Genomic DNA, 24,414 nt, shown 5'->3' on the forward strand with positions numbered 1-24,414 from the left:
TTAGACTAGGCCTCACTCTCTGTGGGGCTCCAGTTCCAACTCTGCCACAGACTTTCTGAATGGCCTGGGGCAAGTCACTTGGATGTTTATTTTAAGAAGTGTCCACTAATTGAAATTACTTGAAGATATTTGGCATGTGGTTGTTCAGTATCTCCAAAAAAAAGGCCCTCAATTTAGTACCCCAAATTAGTGGATATTTTTGAACATTTTGTTTTTCTCTCGCTTAGTTTTCCCATCTCTTAAAATGGGGTCAGTAAAGCACGTTGCGACTATTCAGGCAAAAAAGTGTTAATAAAAGAAACTCAGGACTGCGTTTTGTATTTTTCTGTATCTAGGCAGAACAAGTAAACGCATTTGTAGCTAGCTTTCCTCCTGTGAACTTAGTTAACTGAAATTAGTGGTTTAATATTTATAAAATAAGTCTTTCCTGCTATTATCACCTGCCTCTTGTTCTTTTGAGTAAGGTGAAGATAATGAGCCTTTTTTCACTTTACATTTTTCCCTTCCAATGGGTTATCTGCTGTGGAAATATCTTTTTACCCATTTTAATAGAAGCTTTATTATTCTAGATGGGTAGATTACTATAGTTTAAGGCCTGAATATTTGAAAGTTTACATTTTTAGGGTCAAATACTAAAAATATATGTAGTCAGAGAAATATGAGCAGAATGAAAGACTTCAAAACTATATTTTTTGTGCCATTTATAATGCTATTTTATTACAATCATTGTTGTATGTTTTCTTTGGCTGACTAAAAGAATCCCATTTCCTTTTAAAATGTCAGTGATTCCTTTTAGCTAGGAATAGCACCTGCTGGCAAGGCTAGATCAGCTCCTTTGCAATTCAGACTCAAGACACATTCATAACTGTCAGATGTTCTTGTTTAATTCAGGTGGGAAAACTAGTGGAGCAATTCTTTATATTTTAGTGCCTGTAGCGGTGCAGGACTCACCCCTGCGGCGCCTCTTGCTGGTCGTCCAGGGAATTAGCGTTCCAGCCTCCGGAGCGCCCTCTGCAGGCCAGTGTCCCACTTGCCACTGGCCCCCGTGTCCTTCCCGGACCCCAGTGCCCCTTTTACCTGGGGTGCTTCTCCCTGGCAGTACCCCCACAGATCTGGGTCTCCCCACCCCGGGGAACCCCCACCCTCTCTCCCACACCTTGCCTCAGTCTATAGCCACTGCCAGTCATCAACTAGCCCCCATTCCCTGGGGCTGACTGCAGTGTAAACGCCACTCATCATAGGCAAGGGGGGTTGGGACCTGCTGCCTTTGCCTACCTTTGGCTGCCCCCTGCAACCCCAGTACCTATTTGGCTTAACTCCCTGTTAGAGAGCTTATTCCTTCACTCTCCCACTTCCCTGGTCCTTCTTGCATGAACAGAGAGCAACAATACCCGAAGTCCAAAGGTGCAAACAATTCGATGTTTATTGGGGTGAACTTCCAGCAAGCTTAAATACAAGTTCCTTTTTCCTTATTTTCGAATCCCAACTTACTTCCTGTTTGCCCCTAATTTATATAGTAATATTCTTAGCTATACCTTAACCAATCATTCTACTGAAATTTAACTAACCAATCCTAACATATTGTAACATGATTAGCTAACCAATTATATCCCACCACCTTAATTGGATTACACCCAGCAAAATTAATTATACAGCAGACAGAAACAATCACAGAACCAGACAGAGATTATACAGACAAACAATAGCAAAGTGGGAACTATAATGACAAAACAATACAGAAGTGAGGATTTCACATCCCAGCTATTGATAAGTGAGTTCTTGCCAGATAGGATGCTATCAAACTAAGTTTCCTTTTACATTTTCTAGGCACTTCCCTTTCTCTGGAGGTGGTAGGAATACAATCCTGTCCTGATAGTGCCTGACAGCCCAATAGCACCTTATTTCAATGTGACTAGTTTAGAATGTGAGGATGTGACTGTTCGCTTTCTAGCTTATGGCTGCCTCTGCTGCTTAGCCAAAGGCCTTAGCCTAAGAACAGGGCCTCAAACTGTCACAGTAAGAGAAGGCCCTTACACCAGCAGACAGTGATTTTGATTCTTTCTTTTATACCTCTAGAACTAGCCAAGTGATAAGAATACCCCTAAATTCTTAAAGTACAGGCCTTTGCAGACAGGCCTGAATATCTATATCCTAACACTCCCCAGCTCCGCTGGCCTTCCCCCAGCCCTGCTCCACCTCAGGTGCTCCACTCAGCTTCCCAGCAGCCAGGCCCCTCTCCCTCAGCAAACGCGAGGGAGAATCCTCTCAGCTGCTGGCTTCCCTGGCCTTTATAGGGCCAGCTGGGTCTGTCTGGGACGTGGTCCCAGCTGTAGCTGCTCTGCCAATCAGCCCAACTTTTCCCCTGCCCCAGCCCTCTCCCAGAGCTGTTTTAAGCCCTTCCAGATAGGAGTGGGTGACCACCCCGCTACAGTACCCAAAACCCTGACCCTACAAAACTTAAACATTTGCCTAATTTTATGCTCGTGAGTAATCTCATTGACTTCAGAGTAAATACTCAGGTGTTTAAGTGTTTGCAGGACTAGCGTGTAAGAATAAAAGTCAGGGCAAACAGTTGAGATACAGAAGTTTAGTACTATACATCAAATGACATAATCGGAGTAAACAAAATAATAAATTGCTAGCTCTAAGTATCATTTCTAGACAGAGGAAAATAAAATAAATCAGAATATCTTTTTATTAAATCCTCTGCTTCTCAATACAGCCAAGTAAAAGATTTCTCAAACATCTTAAATTACACATAAGACACTCTACAAGGTGCCTGTAAAGTTCAGTCTGTGGGGTTTGGCAACAGTTTCCTTCCCTGAAGACAAACAGAACACACAAGTACCTCTATTTCTGAGTGAATTACCTGCTTTAGTAATCTGGATTGGATGTAAACTGTGACTTCATTGTCTGATGAGGCTTTCAAGCCAGGAAATTGCACTTTGTGACTATGAAGTCTCTTTGCCCACTGTATTGCTATACCTCATATCTTATTAAGCAGTTGTATAAAAATATGTGAATGTAAAGGATTTTTTTTTTTTCAGGAAAAAATATTATTTAGAGCCAAGAAGTTTGGAGTTGCCCTTTCGTAAGAACGGCCATACTGGGTCAGACCAAAGGTCCATCTAGCCCAGTATCCTGTCTTCCGATAGTGGCCAATGCCAGGTGCCCCAGAGGGAATGAACAGAACAGGTAATCACCAAGTGATCCATCCCCTGTCACCCTTTGCCAGTTTCTGGCAACTAGAGGCTAGGGACATTATCCCTGCCCATCCTGGCTAATAGCCATTGATGAGCCTATCCTCCATGAATTTACCTAGTTCTCAAATTAATGGACTAAAAAATTAAAGGACTCTTTCCTTCCCTCTCCTTTCATCTCTCCTGTCAGATGGGGGTTTGAACAATACTCTCTCTCTTACTCTCCCCCCCCCCCCCCAATCTACAGGAGTGTTGTGAGGATACTATACATGAAAAGATTGTGAGATGTTCAGTTACTGTGGTATTGGGGGCCATATAAGTACCTGAGAGAGAGAGTTCGGTATTCCAGCGCCTACAGTAGCATTCTCTCTCAAGCCCCATTACTGCCAAATGAAGAAGAAGGTTCCGTGATCTGAACTACTTCTCCTGAGAAGCCCATTGTGGGCTATTCTCATCAGCTGAATAAGTAGGAAAGAAAGAAGGGAGACAAAAAACCCAGGATTTTTTTAAAAAGTAAAAATGTGAACAACCTCAAACATACAGAAGCTGTTGTGATTTAATAGTAAATAAAACTGACATCAGAATGGTTATAAATAGTTATTCATTTCCTCCAGTAAATCCTTTTATAAGAGCAGTAACATCACAGGACCTCAGTACATACACAGTGTATGTTGGTTTCTGAATGCATACCTTACAGTTTGTTTGGTGTTTTGTGGGTGATACCCCATTGGACACTGCTACAAAAATATCTCCATACTGATCAGTTGCCATTTTGAAAGAAAGAAACAAATGAAGTAATGCTCCCAAACTTACTGTATTGGAGTCTCTTTGTGGTAGGTGTTGTATTAGAATGAGTTGGGCTCCACCCCAAAGAGCTCACAGCCAAAAACTATAGTATCATGATAAGCTGTAGTTATTTGGGCTGCTATTGTACAATACTTCTTTGAGGTGGCAAAAAATGTACTTTTTTGAGGTTGAATCAAAGGCTAATGATTTTTTTAAAAAATCATAATCGCGAGATTTAAAAAAATAGTTGCAATTAATCACAGTGAATTGAAAAATACTATTTCTTTTGTTTTTTACAGTGCAAATATTTGTAATAAAAATAATATAAAGTGAGCACTGTACACTTTGTATTCTGTCAATATATTTGAAAATGTAGAAAAAATCCAAAAATATTTATAATAATTTTAAATTGGTATTTTATTATTGCTTAACAGTGCGATTAAAACTGTGATTAATCACAACTATTTTTTAACCTAGTTAATTTGTTTTAAATTAATTGTATGCATTAGCTGCAGTTAGTTGACAGCCCTAGTTGAATCCTTACCCTCTACTAGATCTGATTAGTTTAAAAGGACCTGATCCACCTTCCATTAAAGTAAATAGGAACATTTCCAGTGACTTCAGTGGAAATTGGATTGGTACAAGTATCCCTTTATAGAAGCATAATAACCTTTATATATAAACAAAAGGGAGATCAGGCAGCACTTGAAACCTACCACTGTGCAGGAAGAAAGAATAACCAGGTATTTGCTTGCATGGACAGCTGGCTTTTTCTATCTGGTTTATTCTCTTTTTCTTCAGCTCACTACTCTGACACTGTTTTCTCACTCTCTTTAGCCTACTCCCCATTATTGTTAAGTTTCAGTGCTACTTCATTAAACAGATAACAAAGTCCTGGTGCCAGAGAGCTCACAATCTTAAATTAGTAACACAGGAAAAGGAGGGGATGACAACACAGAGCTGGGAGTTGTGGGTAAGGGAAGATTGAAAACAATAGAATCTTGTGGTGGTTTGGAGGAGAAATGCTGGTAGCTTGAGTGTGTGTTTCTATGAACTCTTTAACCCTTGACTGTTCCCTATTTCTTTTTCACCTATGGACAGGAAGGAGAGTAGCCCTGCTAGTATTTTTATACTTCCAATTCCTCTCTAATTGGCATTCCCCATGTACTTGAAACCTTATGTAACTTTCTGATTACACAGTCTGCCCTTTCCTTCTGTAAAAGGAGCATGGTACAAAACACTTAGCCTGGTGCTGGAATAGCAGCAAAGAGGAGAAGACTGTTACTTATTGTGTATTTCAATGTGCAGCTGCCATCCAAAAAGCTAACAGAATGTTAGGAACCGTTAGGAAAGAGATAATAAGACAAAAATATTATAATGCTACTGTCTAAATCTATGGTATGCCCACATCTTGAATACTGCATGCAGTTCTGGTCACCCCATCTCAAATATATATATATATATATATATATATATATATATAATATTTGAATTTTTAAAAAGTACTGAGAAGGCAACATAAATGATTAGGGGTATGGAACAGCTTCCATATGAGGAGAAATTTAAAAGACTGGGACTGTACGGCTTAGAAAAGAGATGATCAAGAGGGATATGTATATATATATAAAATAGAGGTCTATAAAATCATGAATGGTGTGGAGAAAGTGACTAGGGAAGTGTTATTTACCACTTCACATAACACAAGAACCAGGAGTCTTTTAACAGGCAGCAGGTTTAAAACAAACAAAAGGAGTACTTCACAAACAAACACAGTCAGCCTGTGAAACTCATTGCCGAGGGTTGTTGTGAAGGCCAAGAGTATAATCCGGTTCAAAAAAGAATTAGATAAGTTCATGGAGGATAGGTACATCAGTGGCTATTAGCTAAGATGGTGAGAGACGCTGCCCCATGCTTTGGGTTTCTCAACTTCTGACTCCTAGAAGCTGGGACTGGATGACAGGTATGGATCACTTGATAAATTGCCCTGTTCTGTTTACTCCCTCTTCATCTGGCATTGGCCACTGTCGTAAAACAGAATACTGGGCTAGATGGACTGTTGATCTACCCAGTATGACCATCTTTATGTTCTTATCCAGTGTCCTTTTGCATTGGGGAAGAATTTCTGCAACTGACACTGCAGCTGGTTAACCTGTTAAGACTGCCCTGCACGGCTCTTCTATGAATGAAGCATTTGCCTTTTGTGATAGACCTCTCTTCTGAGCCTTTGTACCTAGAATATAATTAAGAGACCTGCTTTATTTTCTTTAGCATATGTGGGGCTTCCTAAGTGCAAAGCTTTTTTATTACTATTATTCTTTAAATCTTTGCCTAAATGAAATGATCTCACATATTCTGTTAATCATAGAAGTGTAGGACTGAAAGGGACCACAGTAGGTCATCTGGTCCAACCCCCTGCACTCAAGGACTAAGTAATAATTAGACCATTCCTGACAGGTGTTTGTCTAACCTGTTCTTAAATACAGTACCTCCAATACCAGAGATTCCACAGCCTTCCTAGGCAGCAGTGCTTAACTACCGTGACAGAAAGTTTTTCCTAATGTCCAAACCTAAACCTTCCTTGCTGCAGTTGAAGCCCACTGCTTCTTGTCCTATCCTCAGAGGTTAAGTACAATTTTTCACCCTCCTCCCTGTGCACAACCACCATTTATATACTAGAAAACTGTTATCATGTCCCCCCTCAGTCTTCTCCACACTAAACAAACCCAGTTTTTTCAGTCTTACCTCATAGGTCATGTTTTCTAGATCTTTAATCATTTTTGTTGTTCTCTTCCGGACTTTTGCCAGTTTGTCCATATCTTTCCTGAAATGTGGCGCCAAGAACTTTAGACACAATACACCAGTTGAGGCCTTATTGGCGTGGAATAGAGTGGAAGAATTACTTCACGTGTCTTGCTTACAACACTCCTGCTGATACGTCCCGGAATGATATTCACTTTTTTTGCAACAGTGTTATACCGTTGATTTGTATTTAGCTTGCGACCACTATATTCCCCAGATCCCTTTCTCCAGTGCTCCTTCCTAGGCAGTCATTTCCCATTCTGTGTGTGCAACTGATTGTTCCTTCTTAAGTGGAGTACTGTGCATTTGTTCTTACTGAATTTCATCCTGTTTATTTCAGACCATTTCTCCAGTTTGTCAGATTTTGAATTTTAATCCTATCCTCCAAAGCAGTTGCAACCCTTCCCAGTGTGGGTATTGTCCACAAATTCTATAAGTATACTCTCTATGCCAGTAGTCACCAACCCATTGATCACGATCGACTGGTCGATCCTGGAGCCTCTGCCAGTCTGTCGCAATTTCCGGGCTGCTAAAAGTCCAGCAGTGCAGCTGGGCTCAGGCAGGCAGCAGGCAGCCTGCCTGAGCCCGGCTCTGCCGCCGGCTGAGGCCGCCTGTGTAAGCACCTCCCAGCCGGAGCCTGCACCTCACATCCGCTATGCCCCCCAACCTGCTGCCCCAGGTCAGAATCCCCTTCTGCACCTAAACTCCCTCCCAGACCCCACATGCTCTACTGCACCCTAACCCTCTGCCTCAGGTCAGAATTCCCTCCTGCACCAAACTCCCTCCCAGAGCCCTCACCCCTCACTCTCTCTTGCACCCCAATCTCCTGCACCAGCCCGGAGCCACCTCCTGCATCAAACTACCTCCCAGAGCCTACACCTCTCACCTTCTCCTGCACCCCAACACTCTGTCCCAGCGTGGAGCCCCCTTCTGCACCCAAACTCACTCTCAGAGCTTGCACCCCTCACTCCTGCATTCCATCCCTCTGCCCCAGGCTCAGCCAATGTACACCCCACAGTTGAGAATGTTACACTGATTTGTAACAATCCCTGAAGGATTTTGGATCTATAAACCACAAACGACACTAATAAAAAGTAAAATTCATGAAATGTCCAGTGGATTCTATGAGATTATGTGCAGTGTGACCATATGACCCCTGCACCCAAACTCCCTCCCAGAGCTTGCACCCCTCACTTCTGCACCCCAACGCCCTGCCCCAGGCTCAGCCCGGAGCCGCCTCCCACACTCCAAATCCCTCAGCCCCAGCCCAGTGAAAGTGAGTGAGGGTGGGGGAGAGTAAGCAACGGAGGGAGGAATGGAGTGAGCGTGGCAGGGGCCGGGCCTTGGGGAAGGGGCAGGGTAGATCCTGGATTGATTTTACATTCAAAAAATGATCTTGTGCATAAAAAGGTTGGAGACCACTGCTCTATGCCATTAACTAAATCACTGATGAAGGTAGTGAACAGAACCAGGACTCATCCCTGCAGGACACCATTCGATATGCCCTTCCATCTGGACTGTGAACCACTGATAACTATTCTCTGGGAACAGTTTGCCAACCAGTTATGTATCCACCTTATAGTAGCTCCATCTAGGCTGTATCTCCCTAATTCGTTTATGAGAGGGTCATGCGAGACAATATCAAAAGCCTTACTAAAGTCAAGATATACGATGTCTACCACTTTTCCCAATCCACAAGGCTTGTTGCCCTGTCAAAGAAAGGTATTAGATTGGTTTGACATGATTTGTTCTTGACAAATCCATGCTGACTGTTACTTATCACCTTATTATCTTCTAGGTGTTTGCAAATTGATTGACTGGTTATTTGCTCCATTATCTTTCCAGGTTCCGAAGTTAAGATGACTGGTCTGTTATTCTCTGGGCTGTCCTTATTCCCCTATTTAGAGATTGGCACTATATTTTCCCTTTTCCAGTCCTCTGGAATCTCTCCCATCTTCCATGAGTTTTCAGACATAATTGCTAATGGCTCAGATATCTCCTCAGTCAGCTCCTTGAGTATTCTAGGATATATTTCATCAGGCCTCGATGACTTGAAGACATCTAAGTTGTCTAAGTAATTTTTAACTTGTTCTGTACCCTATTTTAACCTCAGATCCTACCTCATTTTCCCTGGTGTTCACCATGTTAGATGTTTGATCGCTCCTAACCTTTTTAGTGAAAATTGAAACAAAATACGCATTTAGCACTTCCACCATTTCCACATTTTCTCTTACTGTCTTTCCCCCTCATTAATCAGTTAGCAACCTACGTCTGTGACCTGACTGAACTGCTGGTTTGACTATGACCAAACTGGTGTTTTAAACATGGATGAGCTAGTCTGTAGGCAGCAAGTCAAATTGCATAGACTACAAGCAGGGCTTTGAAATAACCAAAACTGACTAACTGAGACACTTGCATAAAAGTCAGGGTTAGAAATAGAATCATAGGACTGGAAGGGACCTCGAGAGGTCATCTAGTCCAGTCCCCTGCATTCATGGCAGGACTAAGTATTATGTAGACCATCCCTGACAGGTGATGGTCTACATAATACTTCTAGATTTTTAAGAGTCTAACCGGCTCTTAAAAATCTCCAATGATGGAAATTCTATAACCTCCTTAAGCAATTTATTCCAGTGTTTAACCCTCCTTACAGGAAGTTTTTCCTAATGTTTAACCTCAAACTCCCTTGCTGCAATTTAAGCCCATTGTTTCTTGTCCTATCCTCAGAGGCTAAGAACAACAATTTTTCTCCCTCCTGCTTGTAACAACCTTTTATGTACTTGAAAACTGTTATCATGTCCCCTCTCAGTCTTCTCTTTTCCAGACTGAACAAACACAATTTTTTCAATCTTCCCTCATAGGTCATGTTTTCTAGACCTTTTATCATTTTTGTGGCTCTTCTCTGGACTTTCTCCAATTTGTCCACATTTTTCCTGAAATGTGGTTCCCAGAACTGGACACAATACTCCAGTTGAGGCCTAATCAAGCACGGAGTAGAGCGGAAGAATTACTTCTCGTGTCTTGCTGTGCTCTAACATAGTTGCAATTTAAAGCCTAAAATAGTTGTCTGCTTTACTTTCTATATTGTCAATCACATTCCTGGTTAAAAAACGTAGCTCACTATATTGCTTTTCCCTTTAACTTATTTTCCTTTCCTGGCTTCACTATGCTATTTTTTTCTTCCTGTGTTGTCTTCAATGTTTTTCCCCCACTCCTTCTCCACTTGCCTTAATCTCTCTCTCATAAGAACATACTCTTCTTTCTTAAGCCACTGATCTCTCCCACTAATGCATCGGTAAGGCTTAAACACTTTTACATGGTAGGTAGAGGACTAAACTTACGAGCCAAAGTTTGATATGAAAGGCTGGGATGAGGGTGGGAGGTATTCTGCAGTGAAACTCCCAACAGCCCATGCTTCCTCTCCCTCAAGCTGTTGGAATTGACAAGACTAATCAGGTCACTTTGCTGCAGCTTGGCAAAATTATAAGCAGCAGGAAGGAGGCTGAAGCTATCTGTCTGCGGACTTCAGAGTACAGCACTGCATTGTTGACACTCGTTTCATTTTGCAACCATAAATGTTAGGCTCTCTTGTTCATAGTAAAGCCTAGATTGGCTAGAAGTTGAAGGCATTTGCTGAGGAAAGCTTCCCACACTCGTCATGGACAAGTAGATTTTTCAAAATCCATCTCTGAGCATTAGGTCTAGTCAGTGTTTTCAAGCGCTCCAGTCAGGAACACCTTTCTCTATATACCAGTTATATGTTATAGCTGGTTCACAATGTTGAAGGGTCAGAAATTACATTTTTTTGCTGTCTGCTGTGGATCATATTAGACTGATTTGAAGAGAGATTTTTATAATGTACTTTCTAGCGCCATCATTTAAGGTCTTCGTGAGACTCTTCAGCTGAACTTGCTAAGGAAAGGGTGTATTATTTCTGTTCAATAGAGTCCTTGAAGTCTCCGGTAGTCCTATGTTTAGTGCACATGAAGATACTAGGTATACAGCACTGAAAACAAAACTTATCCATCCAAAGGAACAGTATGACATGAGTGACAACAGTGCAAGCTTCTCGACTGTGCCCTGCTGTGTCCCTCAACTCAGACTTCTTAGAGTGAGAGGGTGGCCCTGTAGTTTCCATCAGGTTCTTCTTGCCAACAAAGCTAATGAGGGTTTAGATGATGTAGTTTCAGTGCAGTTCCTAGCGGATGAGTGTCTAAATTCAGTTCACTAAGGCCACCAAACAGCTGTCAGATGGTAACAACCTTTTGGTCGTCACTGAAATGGGCCAAATTGAAATCGGTGACCTAGGAGTGAAAGTCTTTACATCCTGTTAACCTGAGCCATCCTGTCCCTCAAGACTTGACAGTATTTGGATCCTCTCTTTCTCGTTTATAAAATAAGAGGTAAAAAAGGCTGGAAATATTCTCTTCAGTTCAAAACAGGAGAATATAGATTTTATCTATATAACTAAATAATGTCTCTTTTATTGGATATAGCTGTATTTTGTGCTTAACGTGTGTCTTGAATAAATCAATTTTTCTTTGGTCATGTACATGGAAAACCTGTTATGAACATGGAATACTCACTGAAAAAAATCGATTTAGAAAAAGCATCGTAAAGGTTCTTTACCAAACTGGGATTATAAAAAATAAATTATAGGGAAAGATCCAACTCTGTAGAAATAAATAATGTAGATTTCCTCTTGGATTTGGTGGATAATCATGGCTATATCATAGGATGCTATCTTGGGAAACAGTACTGTTTGTTTTTTAAATTCATTTTTCTTATTTATTAGTCATAAGTCAATTGTGTATCTCAGTACTAGTGTGGGTTTGGGGGGAGAAAAGGAGGCACTAAAATTTTGTTTTTTAAAATATTTGTTTCTCACTGGTAGCTTTATCCCTCTTTTGTTTTACAGGGTTAGTGATAGTACACAGTTTTGTTGTTGTTGTTGTTCTTGCAAGACTTAAATGTTGTGAAATAGCTGTTACTGTTCAGTGACCTTCTGCATGAGCGTTTGTTTCATAGGGATGGATTTAGATTGAGTTTTCCTTCCTCATCTGAAGCTTTATCTTTGCCAGGAAGGGTGTCATTTGATTCAGAAAAATCTACATAATTTCAAGAATGTCACTCTCTGCAGCATGGCCAGTGGAGACTGCTTCCTTCCCTTTCCCGCCGGCTCCTAGCTCCAGGTCTTGGTCAATGTTCCCTCTAATTTTTTCTGTCTATGTGTGGAATGAATTTTATGTGCACCATATCGAGGTAATGTGCAGATGTGTACCACCAGTAGAAACAAAAAACCTAGGTATAATATATATATTTTTAAAAGTTACCATAGGGATAATTATTCCAGTCAGGACAGATTAGGCATTATAGAACTCACTACTCACAAAATTAAATTTAAGCGTAAGAGAGAAATAAAAATTATGAAATGCATAGAACAGTCAAAACACTAAAATAAGAGCACTTTGAAAGAATAATATTACAGAGAATATATGTGTATTGCATGAGGTATCAAGAAGTAACAACAATAATACAAGTATGTACTGGGAGGTGAGCATGAAAGACAGACACATAGAGTGTGTGTGTGTGAGAGAGAGAGAGACTCTGTGTGTGTGTGTGTGTGTGTGTGTGTGTGTGTGTGTGTGTCAGACAGACAATGCATGTGTGTGAGTGAGAGAAAGACACATGCTGCCCCTTTAAGTAGATTGGCACTCACCACTCTGAACCCTGCTTGTTCAGACACAGCAGGAGCCACTAGCAAGCTCTGTCCGGTGTCCCACTCCTGAGCCCTGTCATGTTGTCCCCCTCGCTCTGGAGATGGGGTACAGAGGTGGGGGGAGGACATCAGTGCCCCTCCCTGGCCCCCCAGCTCTGCACAGCAAGCAGAAGGCTCCTGGGAGCAGCTAGCCAGGGGCTCCAAGGTAGAGGGCAGGAGCAGTGCAGCAGTGGGGGTAGGGGCACCTGAAGTGCATGGCATTTGATAGATTACTGGGCGGCCACGCAGCTTAGGTGTTGGTGGAAATTTTGATAATACAGTGTCATCAGAAATGGGTCAACTTGGGTATTATTAAAAACCCTTTCTCCCATGAACACAATGGTACCAAACATGGCAAACCTAAACAATTATGTAAATATATATTCAAGAAAATTTTTAAAAATCAACATTTTTTTAAGTGATACTCTGACACTGGCATATCAAACATGCAGCCCTCACAAAGTTAGATTGGGGCCCTCAACTGACTGTTCTATATCACCTCCTAAAATGACACCAGATAAATTTTTTGAATGCTTAACAGATTACTATAAATGGAAGGAGTGTTTCAAATTGATTTGCCATCATGGGCCAAAAAAAAAAAAGTGGCTCAGTGGTATTATCAGATTTATTATGCCAAAAGAGTTATAATGGGGCACCAGTTAAAACGTCAACAGCCAACCAGAAATTACTGAAATCCCTCTGCAAATAAGTATGCACTTATTTATATAACATATAGTACATAACATAATATAATTACAATCCCAAAGTAATTTATTACAAAATCCTTCTTTTTACTTTGGTCTTCATGATTTTTAGGCATCAATGGGGAGACGAACAGTACTGACTAGTAGTTGAATCTTTGGAGATTATTTCTGGGGAGGATCTGGTTAAACACAACGCTCAGTGGCTTCTGACATTCTGTAAGAAATGCACCCGTAAACTGAATTTGGCAAGGTTGGAGTGGAAATCCATCAGGAAAAAGTTGAAAATGCCAGGACAAATGCCAGCTGTGCATAAGACTCACCTTCTATTAGGTCCCATGACATAGGTTTAGAGAAGAATGCCTGCTTCTTCTGCAGTAAGCTGGAAACCCAATGGCATCCATTGAGCACAGTTTCAACATGTGAGATAGATGAGAAACTGTATGAGGCAGTCACTCTTAGCAAGAATGTTGCATGGAAAGTAAGTATGTGCATTAACTCAAAAGACATCCATGCATACAACATTGCATATCACATCATGTGCTATGCCAAGAATAAATGTAATGTGTTGCATCCAAAGGAAAAAGCAACAGAAATAACTACTGGTTTTTTTACTGTAAACTGTGCAATTCAGCTGGAGTTCATAAATTGCCTCGCAGAGGCTCTAATGGATGGGAAAGTGGTGGTGGTGGCCGTTAGACTAAGAACAGAGAAATATATGTTTTGTATGGGATTGCAGAGGAACAAATGCTCAGCAGAGAGACTCTTAAAGGACTTATTGAAGATGAACTGTGGGATATGGATGTAGTTTTTAGCAATCCTATCTGTAGAAGTGAATCACAGCGCATATCTTTAAAAACTGCAAAACAGGTGATCCTATCAAAAGCAGAAGAAAGTGCTGATGTCAACAGTAATATGAAGACTGTTTGCAGATGCTAAATTTTTAAGAAAAACTATTTTGTCTTGTAATATAATGTCTTGTAATATATAAATATATTTGTCTTGTAAACTATTTTGTCTTGTCTGGGAGTTCCAGAGATTCATAACTGATGGCAAACTGAAGAAATAATATTGTGTGACCTGTATTACTTGAAGTTTTGCATCGGTAGTCTCAGTGACTTCATCACCATCAAGTATGACAGTAAGCAAATGGAGCACAAGGATGCCGTTTTATTGCAAAGCCTCATATATGAGAGTTTGAGCAAAAGATAGGTTTCCAATACGTACACAACAACTGTACGGAATCTGCATAATTACCACTACAGGTAGGTGTTGGCTTAACAATTCATTCCAAAACCCATAGCAAATTCCTTGTGTAGCTTATGCACAGGATTGGCTCCTCCATTGACTATAGCAAAGTAGTCCGCCTGGAGACTGCAATTGCAAATGAGGTTCTTCACTGAATGGAAGTGAATGGAGAGATGTGCGTTCCCCCAGAACTCATCAAGGGTGGGTTTATATTTTGTGCTGATTTCCTTGAAGATACATCAGGTGGTAAACATACCTTCGTGCTTCAGTTATGGTCTGCTATCAGGAACATATTAAGGGGGACCTGTCCCAGTCTCAAGTCCTGTCTGGATCAGCCAAGACCATTCCATGAAGGGGCTTCCTGTCTTCATGGCTTGCTTACTTTCCTGCCAAGGTCCAAAAATTCTGAAGGCAAGAAGTCCAGTTTTCAATGAATCAGCAGTTGAATTGATTATAGTAGAGCTTTCAACATTCACTAACCTTGACTTCACTTGATCGTTGTGCAGAAGTCAGGTACATTCCAGGGGTGAAAAATCATTGAGTACGCCATCAGCTGAAGAGAGAGAAGACGTATCCTCAAATGATCCAGATGCTCAGCACATAGCATACCACACACCCTTTCAGGAGAAAGCTACATTCCGACATAGTCAGCCTTTAACTTGGCACTATGTAAAATGCAAGAGTGAATGACCTGCAGATGCATCCTGCCAATTGTTACTGTTTGCCCCATGGTTGCTGTTTGAATGTGACAGAACATTGCATATGTGCCTGGGGAAAAGCAAACTAATGCGTATCTTGCATGGTCTTCCTAAGCCAGCACCTACTGACAGTGTGGCTAGTACCCTATGCCAACAGAGGTCTCTCAGCATAGCAATCATAGATGGTACGAGGTACAAGCTTTTGACCATCCAGAAAAAGTTAATCTTCTGAGATTGGCTGAATTCTTCATTATGAGGCAACAGAGAAAATACTGGACTTATGACACAGTCCGCTTTGTGTTTGACATGTATGCAGGAGAATCAATTAAAATATTACCAGAAAGAAAAGACTCCATGGGATTGCACCAGTCCAGTACAAAATCATTGACTCCACAAACATCTCCAATGTCACAATGAAGAAGTTATTGTCTCATACTCACAGGAATGAGGATTTAACCACATACATTGCAGGAAAAACGCTCCAGCATGCAAAGAATTTTGTCATTGCATGGCATAACAAAGTTGCTGCCTCACACTGTTCTGTGGAGTTTCTTTGTAAGTCCCATGAGTAGGCTGACACTAAAATTATCTTGCATGCCATCGGTGCCACAGAGAGAGGTGCTACTAAATTATTGATTTTTGCACAAGACACAGGTATTCTAGTGCTCTCTATGAAATGCGACCAAAGACTTTTGCAAGACTCTTTTTGTGCCTAATACTATAGAACAGAATTGCTGGGTATCCCTCAGCAGTGTGTTCATATCACTTGGACCATTTAAGCCACCACACTTTCAGGATATGACACTACTGGAAGGTTGGCTGGAAAGACCAAATTATCTTTTTCTGGAAAGCATTTGATTAGCCTCCGTAGACTTTTCTTGCTGTGAAGATGCTTGGAATAGCTGAGACAATCACTGATATGCTGTGTGGGTGACAATCCGTGTGACAACGTGTCTAGCAGTGGTGTCCTGGACTAAGACAACACTGATGATGACTTTAATTTGAATAAATATTTTCAGTCTAACATGTCAAGGCTAACTTCCCTAGAATTACCAAAGATCAATGCCTGTTTTATGTAAGCAAACCATCCCTATGTTAAAGTATAGTTTTAAAAAGTTGATTTAAAAAAAATCTTCTCAAATATATAGCTACATAATTATTCTAGGCTTGTCGCATTTGGTACCATTGCATTCATGGGAGAAAGGACTTTTGAGTAATACCCAGCTTGATCCATTTCCAACTAAATTGTATTATTAAAATTTCCACCAACCAGAGGATCTGGATCTGGGCCTCAGGGGGCAGCAAGTCCCCCCCAGCACTCTGCAGAGGGTGACGCCGTTGAAATTATGATTCTGTGGATTTTTACAAATCAAATGATACTTCCCTTGCCTTTCTATCACTAAATTGCCCATGGAATAAGATTTTACTACATTATGCTCCCACATTAACAAGACAAAGCTTTGTTTCGCAAACTAGATGATTTATAATTTCAGTGGAATGCCTGTAAATGACTTGTAGGATCAGGCCCCTAAACTGTTGCTTTGTTCCTGAACAATGTGTAATATCTACAGTTGGCATTAAAATTTAAAATTAAATTTAAAATGTCCAGTGTAATGCAGTGGCCAAACGGGTTTATGTGATCCTGGAATGGTATAAACAGGAGAATAGCAAATAAGAGTGAGGAGATTACACCTTCTTTGTATTTACACTGGTGTGACTGCTGCTGGAATACTGTCCAGTTCTGGTGTCTACAGTTCAAGAATAATGTTGATAAATTGGAGAAGGTTCAAAGAGCCACAAGAATGATTAAAGAATTGAAAAACCTACCATATAGAGAGAGACTGTTTAGTTTAACAAGAGAAGATTAAGTGGTGACTTGATCACAATTCATGGGGAACAAAAATTTCATAATGGACTTTTCCATGTAGCAGACAAAGGTATAACGGAATCTAGTGGCTGGAAGTTGATGCTAGACACATTCGGACTAGAAATTAGGTGCAGATTTTTATCAGTTAAGGTAATTAACCATTGGAACAGGTTACCGAGATTTGTGGTGAATTTTCCATCAACTTTCAAAATCAAGATGGGATGTTTTTCTAAATGATGTTCTCTAGATAAAACCTTAATTCAGGGAAGTCTTATCGTTTGTGGTTGTGCAGGAGATCAGACTAGACTAGCACAGTGATCTTTTGTAGCGTCAGCATCTATGAAATCTTTACATAAGAAAATGTTCAGACAAATTCCATGAAGGTTTTGGAGGGCTTTCATTCTGGATATTTTCCTTGAATTGTTGACTGTCCTACCATTCAAATTACAAAGACAGTTTTAAATTGGAGTCCTGACTCTTGGGCTAATTTTAACTCAGTGGGAGTTACACCCATTTATGCCAGGCCTGAATTTGACGTGTCTCTTTGCCATATACTGATGTAATTCTCTGCAGACGTAATCAAGTAATTTGTGTCTGTGTGTATAAATCCACTAAAGCAGTAGTCCAGTATTTTCTATGTTTTCTCTGTCTTTAGTAGTAGAGGAGCAGAACGTGTATGTAACATAGTTTTTTAAAAAAAAAACTGGTTACAGGGATTATGAATAGGAAAGTTTAAAATAAGTGTGGCAAACTTCCCTGGGCCTGAACAGAGACGTCTGTTCATAAGAGCCAAGAACTAAAGCTAATCCACAGAAAAATGCTTTGAGACAGTTTTATTATGGAAGTTGGTGGTTTCTCATGACCTGATTACATTCAATATGGGCAGAGGACAGTCCCAACCAGTACTATATATTGGGTGTTTCAAAGGGCCTATTTTCCCAAAACTGAGGGAAATTATCAATACAGTTGTTTGGGGGAGGAAAAATTGAGACCAAAAAACGTGAATCAAAATTGGCAGTTTCTTTTAAATGTTTATCAAATGGCCAAAAAGCACAATGCCACAATTAATAAAAGAGGACTGTGCCGCACTCTATATGATTTTATAAAAAAATATGCTAATGAGTGTGAATATAATGTAACTGGAATGTGCTTCATGCAAAAGTCTCTTGTAAGGTATCATTACAAAGCTTATAATCTACTGAGTGTGGTCATCGTATTTGTATAAATGTATCACTCTTGTATCTGAAACTAGAAATATAAAATGTAACTCTGAGGGCCTATTGTAATTATGCAAAGCGTGGGCTATTAATGGTGGTTTGGAATCTTGATGGCTCCCATTAACCAGGACAATCTAGATGGCTCTGTTTCACTTGTAAGCCTTCCTGTATACGGGTGTGCTGGCAAGTGGGTAATGAAGTCTTACAGTGACATGTGATCATGTCACCTGAACTGGAATCCATCTTTAACCTGGTGCTTTCCATTGAGAAGGAGGGGGTAGGAACCCAGAGAGGGACAAAGGATTCCCGCCTTATGCAAAAGATATATAAGTGGGTGGAACAGAACAAAGTGAGGCAGCCATCATGAGAAATCCCCTAGTTACCACCTGAGCTGGAACAAGGACTGTACCAGGGGAAAGGATTGTGCCCAGACTAGAAAGATGTCCAGTTTGTAAAAGAAACTTATTGAAACATCTCTGAGGGTGAGCTTTTATCTGTATTCAGTTTTACCCTGTATAAGCTTTACACAGGGTAAAATGGATTTATTTAGGGTTTGGACCCCATTGGGAGTTGGGCATCTGAGTGTTAAAGGCAGCACCACTTCTTAGGTTGCTTTCAATCAAGCCTGCAGCTTTGGGGCACATGGATCAGACCCTGGGTCTGTGTTGGAGCAGACTGGCGTGTCTGGCTCAGCAAGACAGGGTGCTGGAGTCCCAAGCTGGCAGGGAAAGCAGGGGCAGAAGTAGTCTTGGCATATCAGGTGGCAGTCCCAGGGGGGCTATTTTCCCAAAACTGAGGAAAATTATCAATACAATTGTTTGGGGGGAAAAAATTGAGACCAAAAAACGTGAATCAAAATTGGCAGTTTCTTTTAAGTTTATCAAATGGCCAAAAAGCACGATGCCACAATTAATAAGAGGACATCTTTGGCTAAAAGCTCATCCTGTTTCAGTGCTAAAGTAAAGGCAGCAATTAGCTATGAAAAAAAATATATAACAAATGGAAAAAAGGGGAAAGATGTAACAATCAGTGTAAAGTAGAAGTCATGAAGTGCAGAAAATGTATAAGGAAAGCTAAAGATAACAGGGAAAAATCCCTGGCTGGCAGGGGTAACAACAATAAGAAGGGATGGTTGCGTGTGTTTTATAAAGTTCGTTGTTAACAAAAGAGATCCTAGCAATGGAAGAGTTCCATCACTAGACAGAGATGGTAAAGTTGTTAGTCATGTTGCAGAAAAGGCAGAAATGTTCAATAAATATTTCTGTTCTGTATTTGGAAAGAAGTGGGATGATGTACTCCTATCATATAAGTATTAAGTACTTTCCAGCCAATTAGTAACTAAGGTGTCTGACAACATCTACTAGGAATAAATATTTTTAAATCAACAGGCCCAGATAACTTGCAGTCAAGAGTCTTAAAAGAGCTGTATGAGGAGATATCTGGCCCACTGATAATTTTTAATAAATCTTGGGGTACGGGCAAATACCAGGGAGTGGAAGAGTGCAAATGTTGTGCCAATGTACAAGAAGTGCTGGGTTGACCCAGATAAATGTACGCCAGTGGTTAGCCTGACATTATTCTGAGGCAAAATAATGGAAAAGTTGATACAGGAGCCTGCCTTCAATTCAATTTAATTGATAGAGAATTGGAGGATAGGAATATAATTAATGTCAGTGGACATGGATTTATGGAAAATAGTCTTGTCAAACCTTATTTTATTCTTTGTTGAGATTGGTTGATAAAGGGAACTGCTTAAATGTAATATACTTAGACTTTTGTTAGCCATTTCATTTAGTATCAAACAACATTCTGATTAAAAAATTAGCACTGTACAAGATCATTAAATGGATTAAAATCTAGCTAACTGACAGATCTCAAAAAGCTGTCATTCGGGAATCATGATTTAATGGGGTTGTCTCTAGTGGGGTTCCATAGCAATTAGTCCCAGGCCTGATGCTATTCAACATTTTCATCAATGATCTGGAAGCATAAAATCAGAGTTGATAGCAGATGATGCAAAGATTGGTGGAGTGGTACCATAATGATGACAGGGCATTTATACAGAGCAATCTGGATCACTTGGTAAGCTGGGTCCATTCAAACAAAATGTCTTAATACAGCCAAATGCAAAGTTATACATCTAGGATGAAGAGTAGGCCATGCCTACAGATTGAAGGATTGTATCTTGGATAGTAATGCGTCTGAAAAAGATCTGCATGTCCCAGTGGACAAACAAATCAACATGAGCTCCCCATGTAATGTTGTGGGAGAAAGGGCTACATGTGATTGGGCCCAGTTTTGGTGTCCACATTTTAAAAAAAAATATTGAAAAATTAGAGAAAGTGCAGAAAAGAACCACAAAAGTGATTTGAGGACTGGAGAAAATGCCGTACAGCGAGAGCTTAAAGATCTAAATTTGTTTCGCTTATCAAAAAGATGAAGAGGTGATTTGATTGCATAAATACCTTCACAGGGAGAAAATACCAGGTACTAACATACTCTTTAGTCTAGCAGAAAAAGGCATAACAAGAACTAGTGGCTGGAAGCAGAAACCAGACAAATTCAAATTGGAAGTTAAGCACAAATTTTTAACACTGGGACACACTACCAAGGGAAATGGTGGATTCTCCATCTCTTGATGTCTACAAGTCAAGACCGGATGCTTTTCTGGATGATATGCATTAGTCAAGTGCAGGTTATTGGGCTCAATGTAGGGGTAGTTGGGTGAAATTGTGTGTACTGTGTAATCCAGGAAGTCAGACTAGGTGATATAATGGTCCTTTTTTTGCCTGAAATGCTATGAATTTATGAATCGCATGAGCATAAGGATCTGCCTTCCTGGATCCAGTGGCAGGATTGAGACTCAAATAAGGAAATGTCTTTCTTACTTCAGAAGCGGCGTATAGACATTACTCACTATTTGGAAATAGAGTATACACATAATGGGTCCTGATAAGATCTCATTAGAGGTTATTTTAGTTAATGGTGGTAACTGGCTGAGAAGTTCTGTTGCTTATTGTTCATTAAGTCTCTTTATTAATTGAAGTAATGAATGTAAATAATGAAGTAATGTTTTATTTCTTTTTTTAGATTATAATCTATGGGGATTTGCCAAAAAATAAAGAAAATGTAGTATATTTATCAAATCATCAGTGTACAGGTTTGTATCTCATTTGTTTGCACTTTTTTTTTTTTTTTTTTTTTTACTGAAAGATAGAAAAACAGAATTTTAAAGCTGTTGGTCATGCCATTTAAAGAGAAATATTTCAGATTTGCCTCTGAATAATCTTAAAGTATAGATAGTAAATATGTTTTAGCTAAATCTCGGTAGTATTTATGTAATCTGTATTTTTTAAAAACAACCTTAGCAACAAAGTAGGAGATTTTTTTTTAACAGAAAGTCATAAACTGACCTTGCAAATGTGTATTATAGCCACTTATTTCTTAAATTAGTTTCTTTAAAGGAGGGTGTCACAGATTGTTAACTCAGATTATTAGCTAATGTGAGTCCAGACAAATATAATCTCCACATCAGAACCTGTGCTTTAAATTTCTGTTGGTGTTTCTGGACCTGAACCTGCAAAGTGTCTTTGCATATGATCCTATTCAGCACTGCATGCAGCTAATGAGGGGCACTTGGCACCTTGCAAGGTTCAGCCCTATCTGAATTACCACAAAATGTAAGTCATAACATTTAAACTCTAAAACCGAGATGCACCCTAAACGGAGGGGATGAGGAGGCAGCTAAATTCAGCAAGAAAAACTCCTGAAATGATTTCCTCTCTCAAGCACCTTTCAGGATCAGGTCCTGAGTACCTTAACTTCCATTGACTTCAGTGAAGGCACTCAGCACCTTAGAGGAGTAAGCCTTTTAGTCCAATCTGCTATGCATTATAAGGTAACATGGTTCAGCTCTGCTCATCCAAGTTTCCTTATGTCTGGATTTCTCTACAGGGAAGACAGATACCACCTGTAACTCAAGGATAAAGGTTCAGTTACCTCCCTGCTAAACATTTGATTGAGTCTGTGCACCTCCTCAAACAAAGGTTGAGTGAGAAATCCCACTGAAAACTACAGCTAAGAATTGGTACCTACAAACTTATGTGCTTTATGGTCCATTTGTTTTAGCTTTCCTCAGAGGATTTAGGTGTACAGTTGGCTGATATGTGGGGGTGTTGGTATTTGATTTATGTGGTGCTGCTCGGTACAGGGGTGAACTGACAGTATTGCATTTTGTTTTTGTAACTTTAAAGGATTGGCTGTGTGCTCAGACCTTCTGTATGAGAGCTTTTTATTTATTCTAAATTGAATGAAATGTATTCATGAAGCTGTCTACAGCATAGTGTCTGGGCAATGATCAACAGTAATGGTTCTGTACCTAACTTGTTGATCATTGTCAACTCTGGAAGAGTCTCACCCATCATTTAAATTATATAGCACCCCCTAAATGCCCCCATTAGGCAAAAGCCCAGGAGAAAACAGTCTTGCACTGTGCTCTGAAGATCAGTGGAATCTGGCTTTGGCAACCTAGGGAGAGCAGCAAGTTCCAGAGCTAAAGGCCCTCCACTGGAGTGATGCCACTGTATTTCTTTTGATTGATTTGACAAAGTCTGTTCTTGCTTTAGATAAGTGTTTTGCACTATTCATCATTGGTCTTTGCAGCTGATCTAAAAAGCAGCAATGAAGGACTCCAAAGGAGAAATCCATGGTGTCCTCAGAGGTAGGGGTCATAAAGAAAAAAAAGTTAAATGGCAAGGAAGTGAGGGAATCTCTCAAGCTTGAGTAGCGACATACAAAGTAGGGGACCTTCCAGGCTTGGAGGAGAGGAAAATATATTTTTCATACATGGTAGAGAAAACTAGTAACCTAAAACAAAATTTCCTGATAAATTCAGTGCACCTGATGGCTCTTTGTACGAGCAAATTGCAGAGGTACATGCCTAAATGCCACAAATTGGACTTTCAGTTGATCAGTGAAACTGGAAAACAGGCAAGGCCCCTTTAAAATATATTGACTGTAATGTTTAACATATTAAAATAAGATGATTGTTATCAAATGTCTGCTTTCCATATTGTGGGACATGTAAGAAGTTGCCAATATGGAAATGGATTCTGATGCAAGGTTTTTCAGAAAGATGTAATTTGTGTATGCACATGGCCATACACACAAAATGAGTGTCATGTAAGGTTATTGCAAGCAACATGCCTAATGCAAATCTTCAACAACAAAGAAACAAAAAGTTAAGTAACAGTACATACCGTCTGTTCCTCCACCCAGAAAGATATACCTCACCACTAGCTCAATCACTGTGTACCACAGATAATGTATCTCAACCTTAACTCTGCCCCATTAGGAATGCCCCTCTTTCAGTGACCACTTTCTGAAACCTCCACTACAGTTATCTTCATAAAGACCAGATACCGCCCACTGTTACTTCTACACAGTTTTGGGAATCCATGTGAACTCAAACTTTATAGAATTTAAGTCAATGTGGCTACTTGCGTGCATAAAGTTCTGCTTGTGCAAGATCAGCCCCTTAATCTTTGCAGGTAATTGATGACAAAATTTCAAGTGTCACCAAGTTTTTGGATCTGGAGCTAAATTTTTTTTTTCTTGTTAAAGATGTAGTGAAGTGCTGTCCGTGCATGGGAAATGACTGCCTGGGAAGGAGTACTGCAGAAAAGAATCGGGGGGTTATAGTGGATCACAGACTAAATAGGAGTCTACACTGTAATACTGTTTAAAAAAAAAATAAACAAACATACATTCTGGGATGTATTAGCAGAAGCATTGTAAGCAGGACACAAGAAGTAATTCTTTCACTCTATTGAGCACTAATAAGGTCTCAACTGGAGTACTGTGTCCAGTTGTAGATACCACACTTCAGGAAAGATAACGGACAAATTGGAGAAAGTCCAGAGAAGAGCAACAAAAAAGATTGAAGGTGTAGAAAACATGACCTATGAGGAAAGATTGAAAAAAAAATGGGGTTTAATCTGGAGAAGCAAAGACTGCGGCGGAGGCACATGATAACAATGTTCAGGTACATAAAAGATTGTAAAGAGCAGGGTGATAAATTGTTCTCCTTATCCACTGAGGATAGGACGAAAAGTAATAGGCTTAAATTCCAGCAAGGGAGA

General features: G+C 40.1%; 1 protein-coding gene across 2 annotated transcripts in view; it reads left to right on the top strand.

The window, feature by feature from the left end:
- AGPAT5 (1-acylglycerol-3-phosphate O-acyltransferase 5) overlaps nt 1-24,414 on the top strand; it is a 126,424-nt gene that overhangs the window by 20,243 nt on the left and 81,767 nt on the right. For both annotated transcript variants that reach the window (XM_074946830.1, XM_074946831.1), the window contains exon 2: nt 21,365-21,434. In XM_074946830.1, coding sequence (XP_074802931.1) covers nt 21,365-21,434 — 70 coding nt within the window. The remainder of the gene's footprint in view (nt 1-21,364; nt 21,435-24,414) is intronic.

The sequence above is a fragment of the Natator depressus genome, chromosome 3, assembly GCF_965152275.1.
Source record: "Natator depressus isolate rNatDep1 chromosome 3, rNatDep2.hap1, whole genome shotgun sequence".
Lineage (NCBI taxonomy): Eukaryota > Metazoa > Chordata > Testudines > Cheloniidae > Natator > Natator depressus.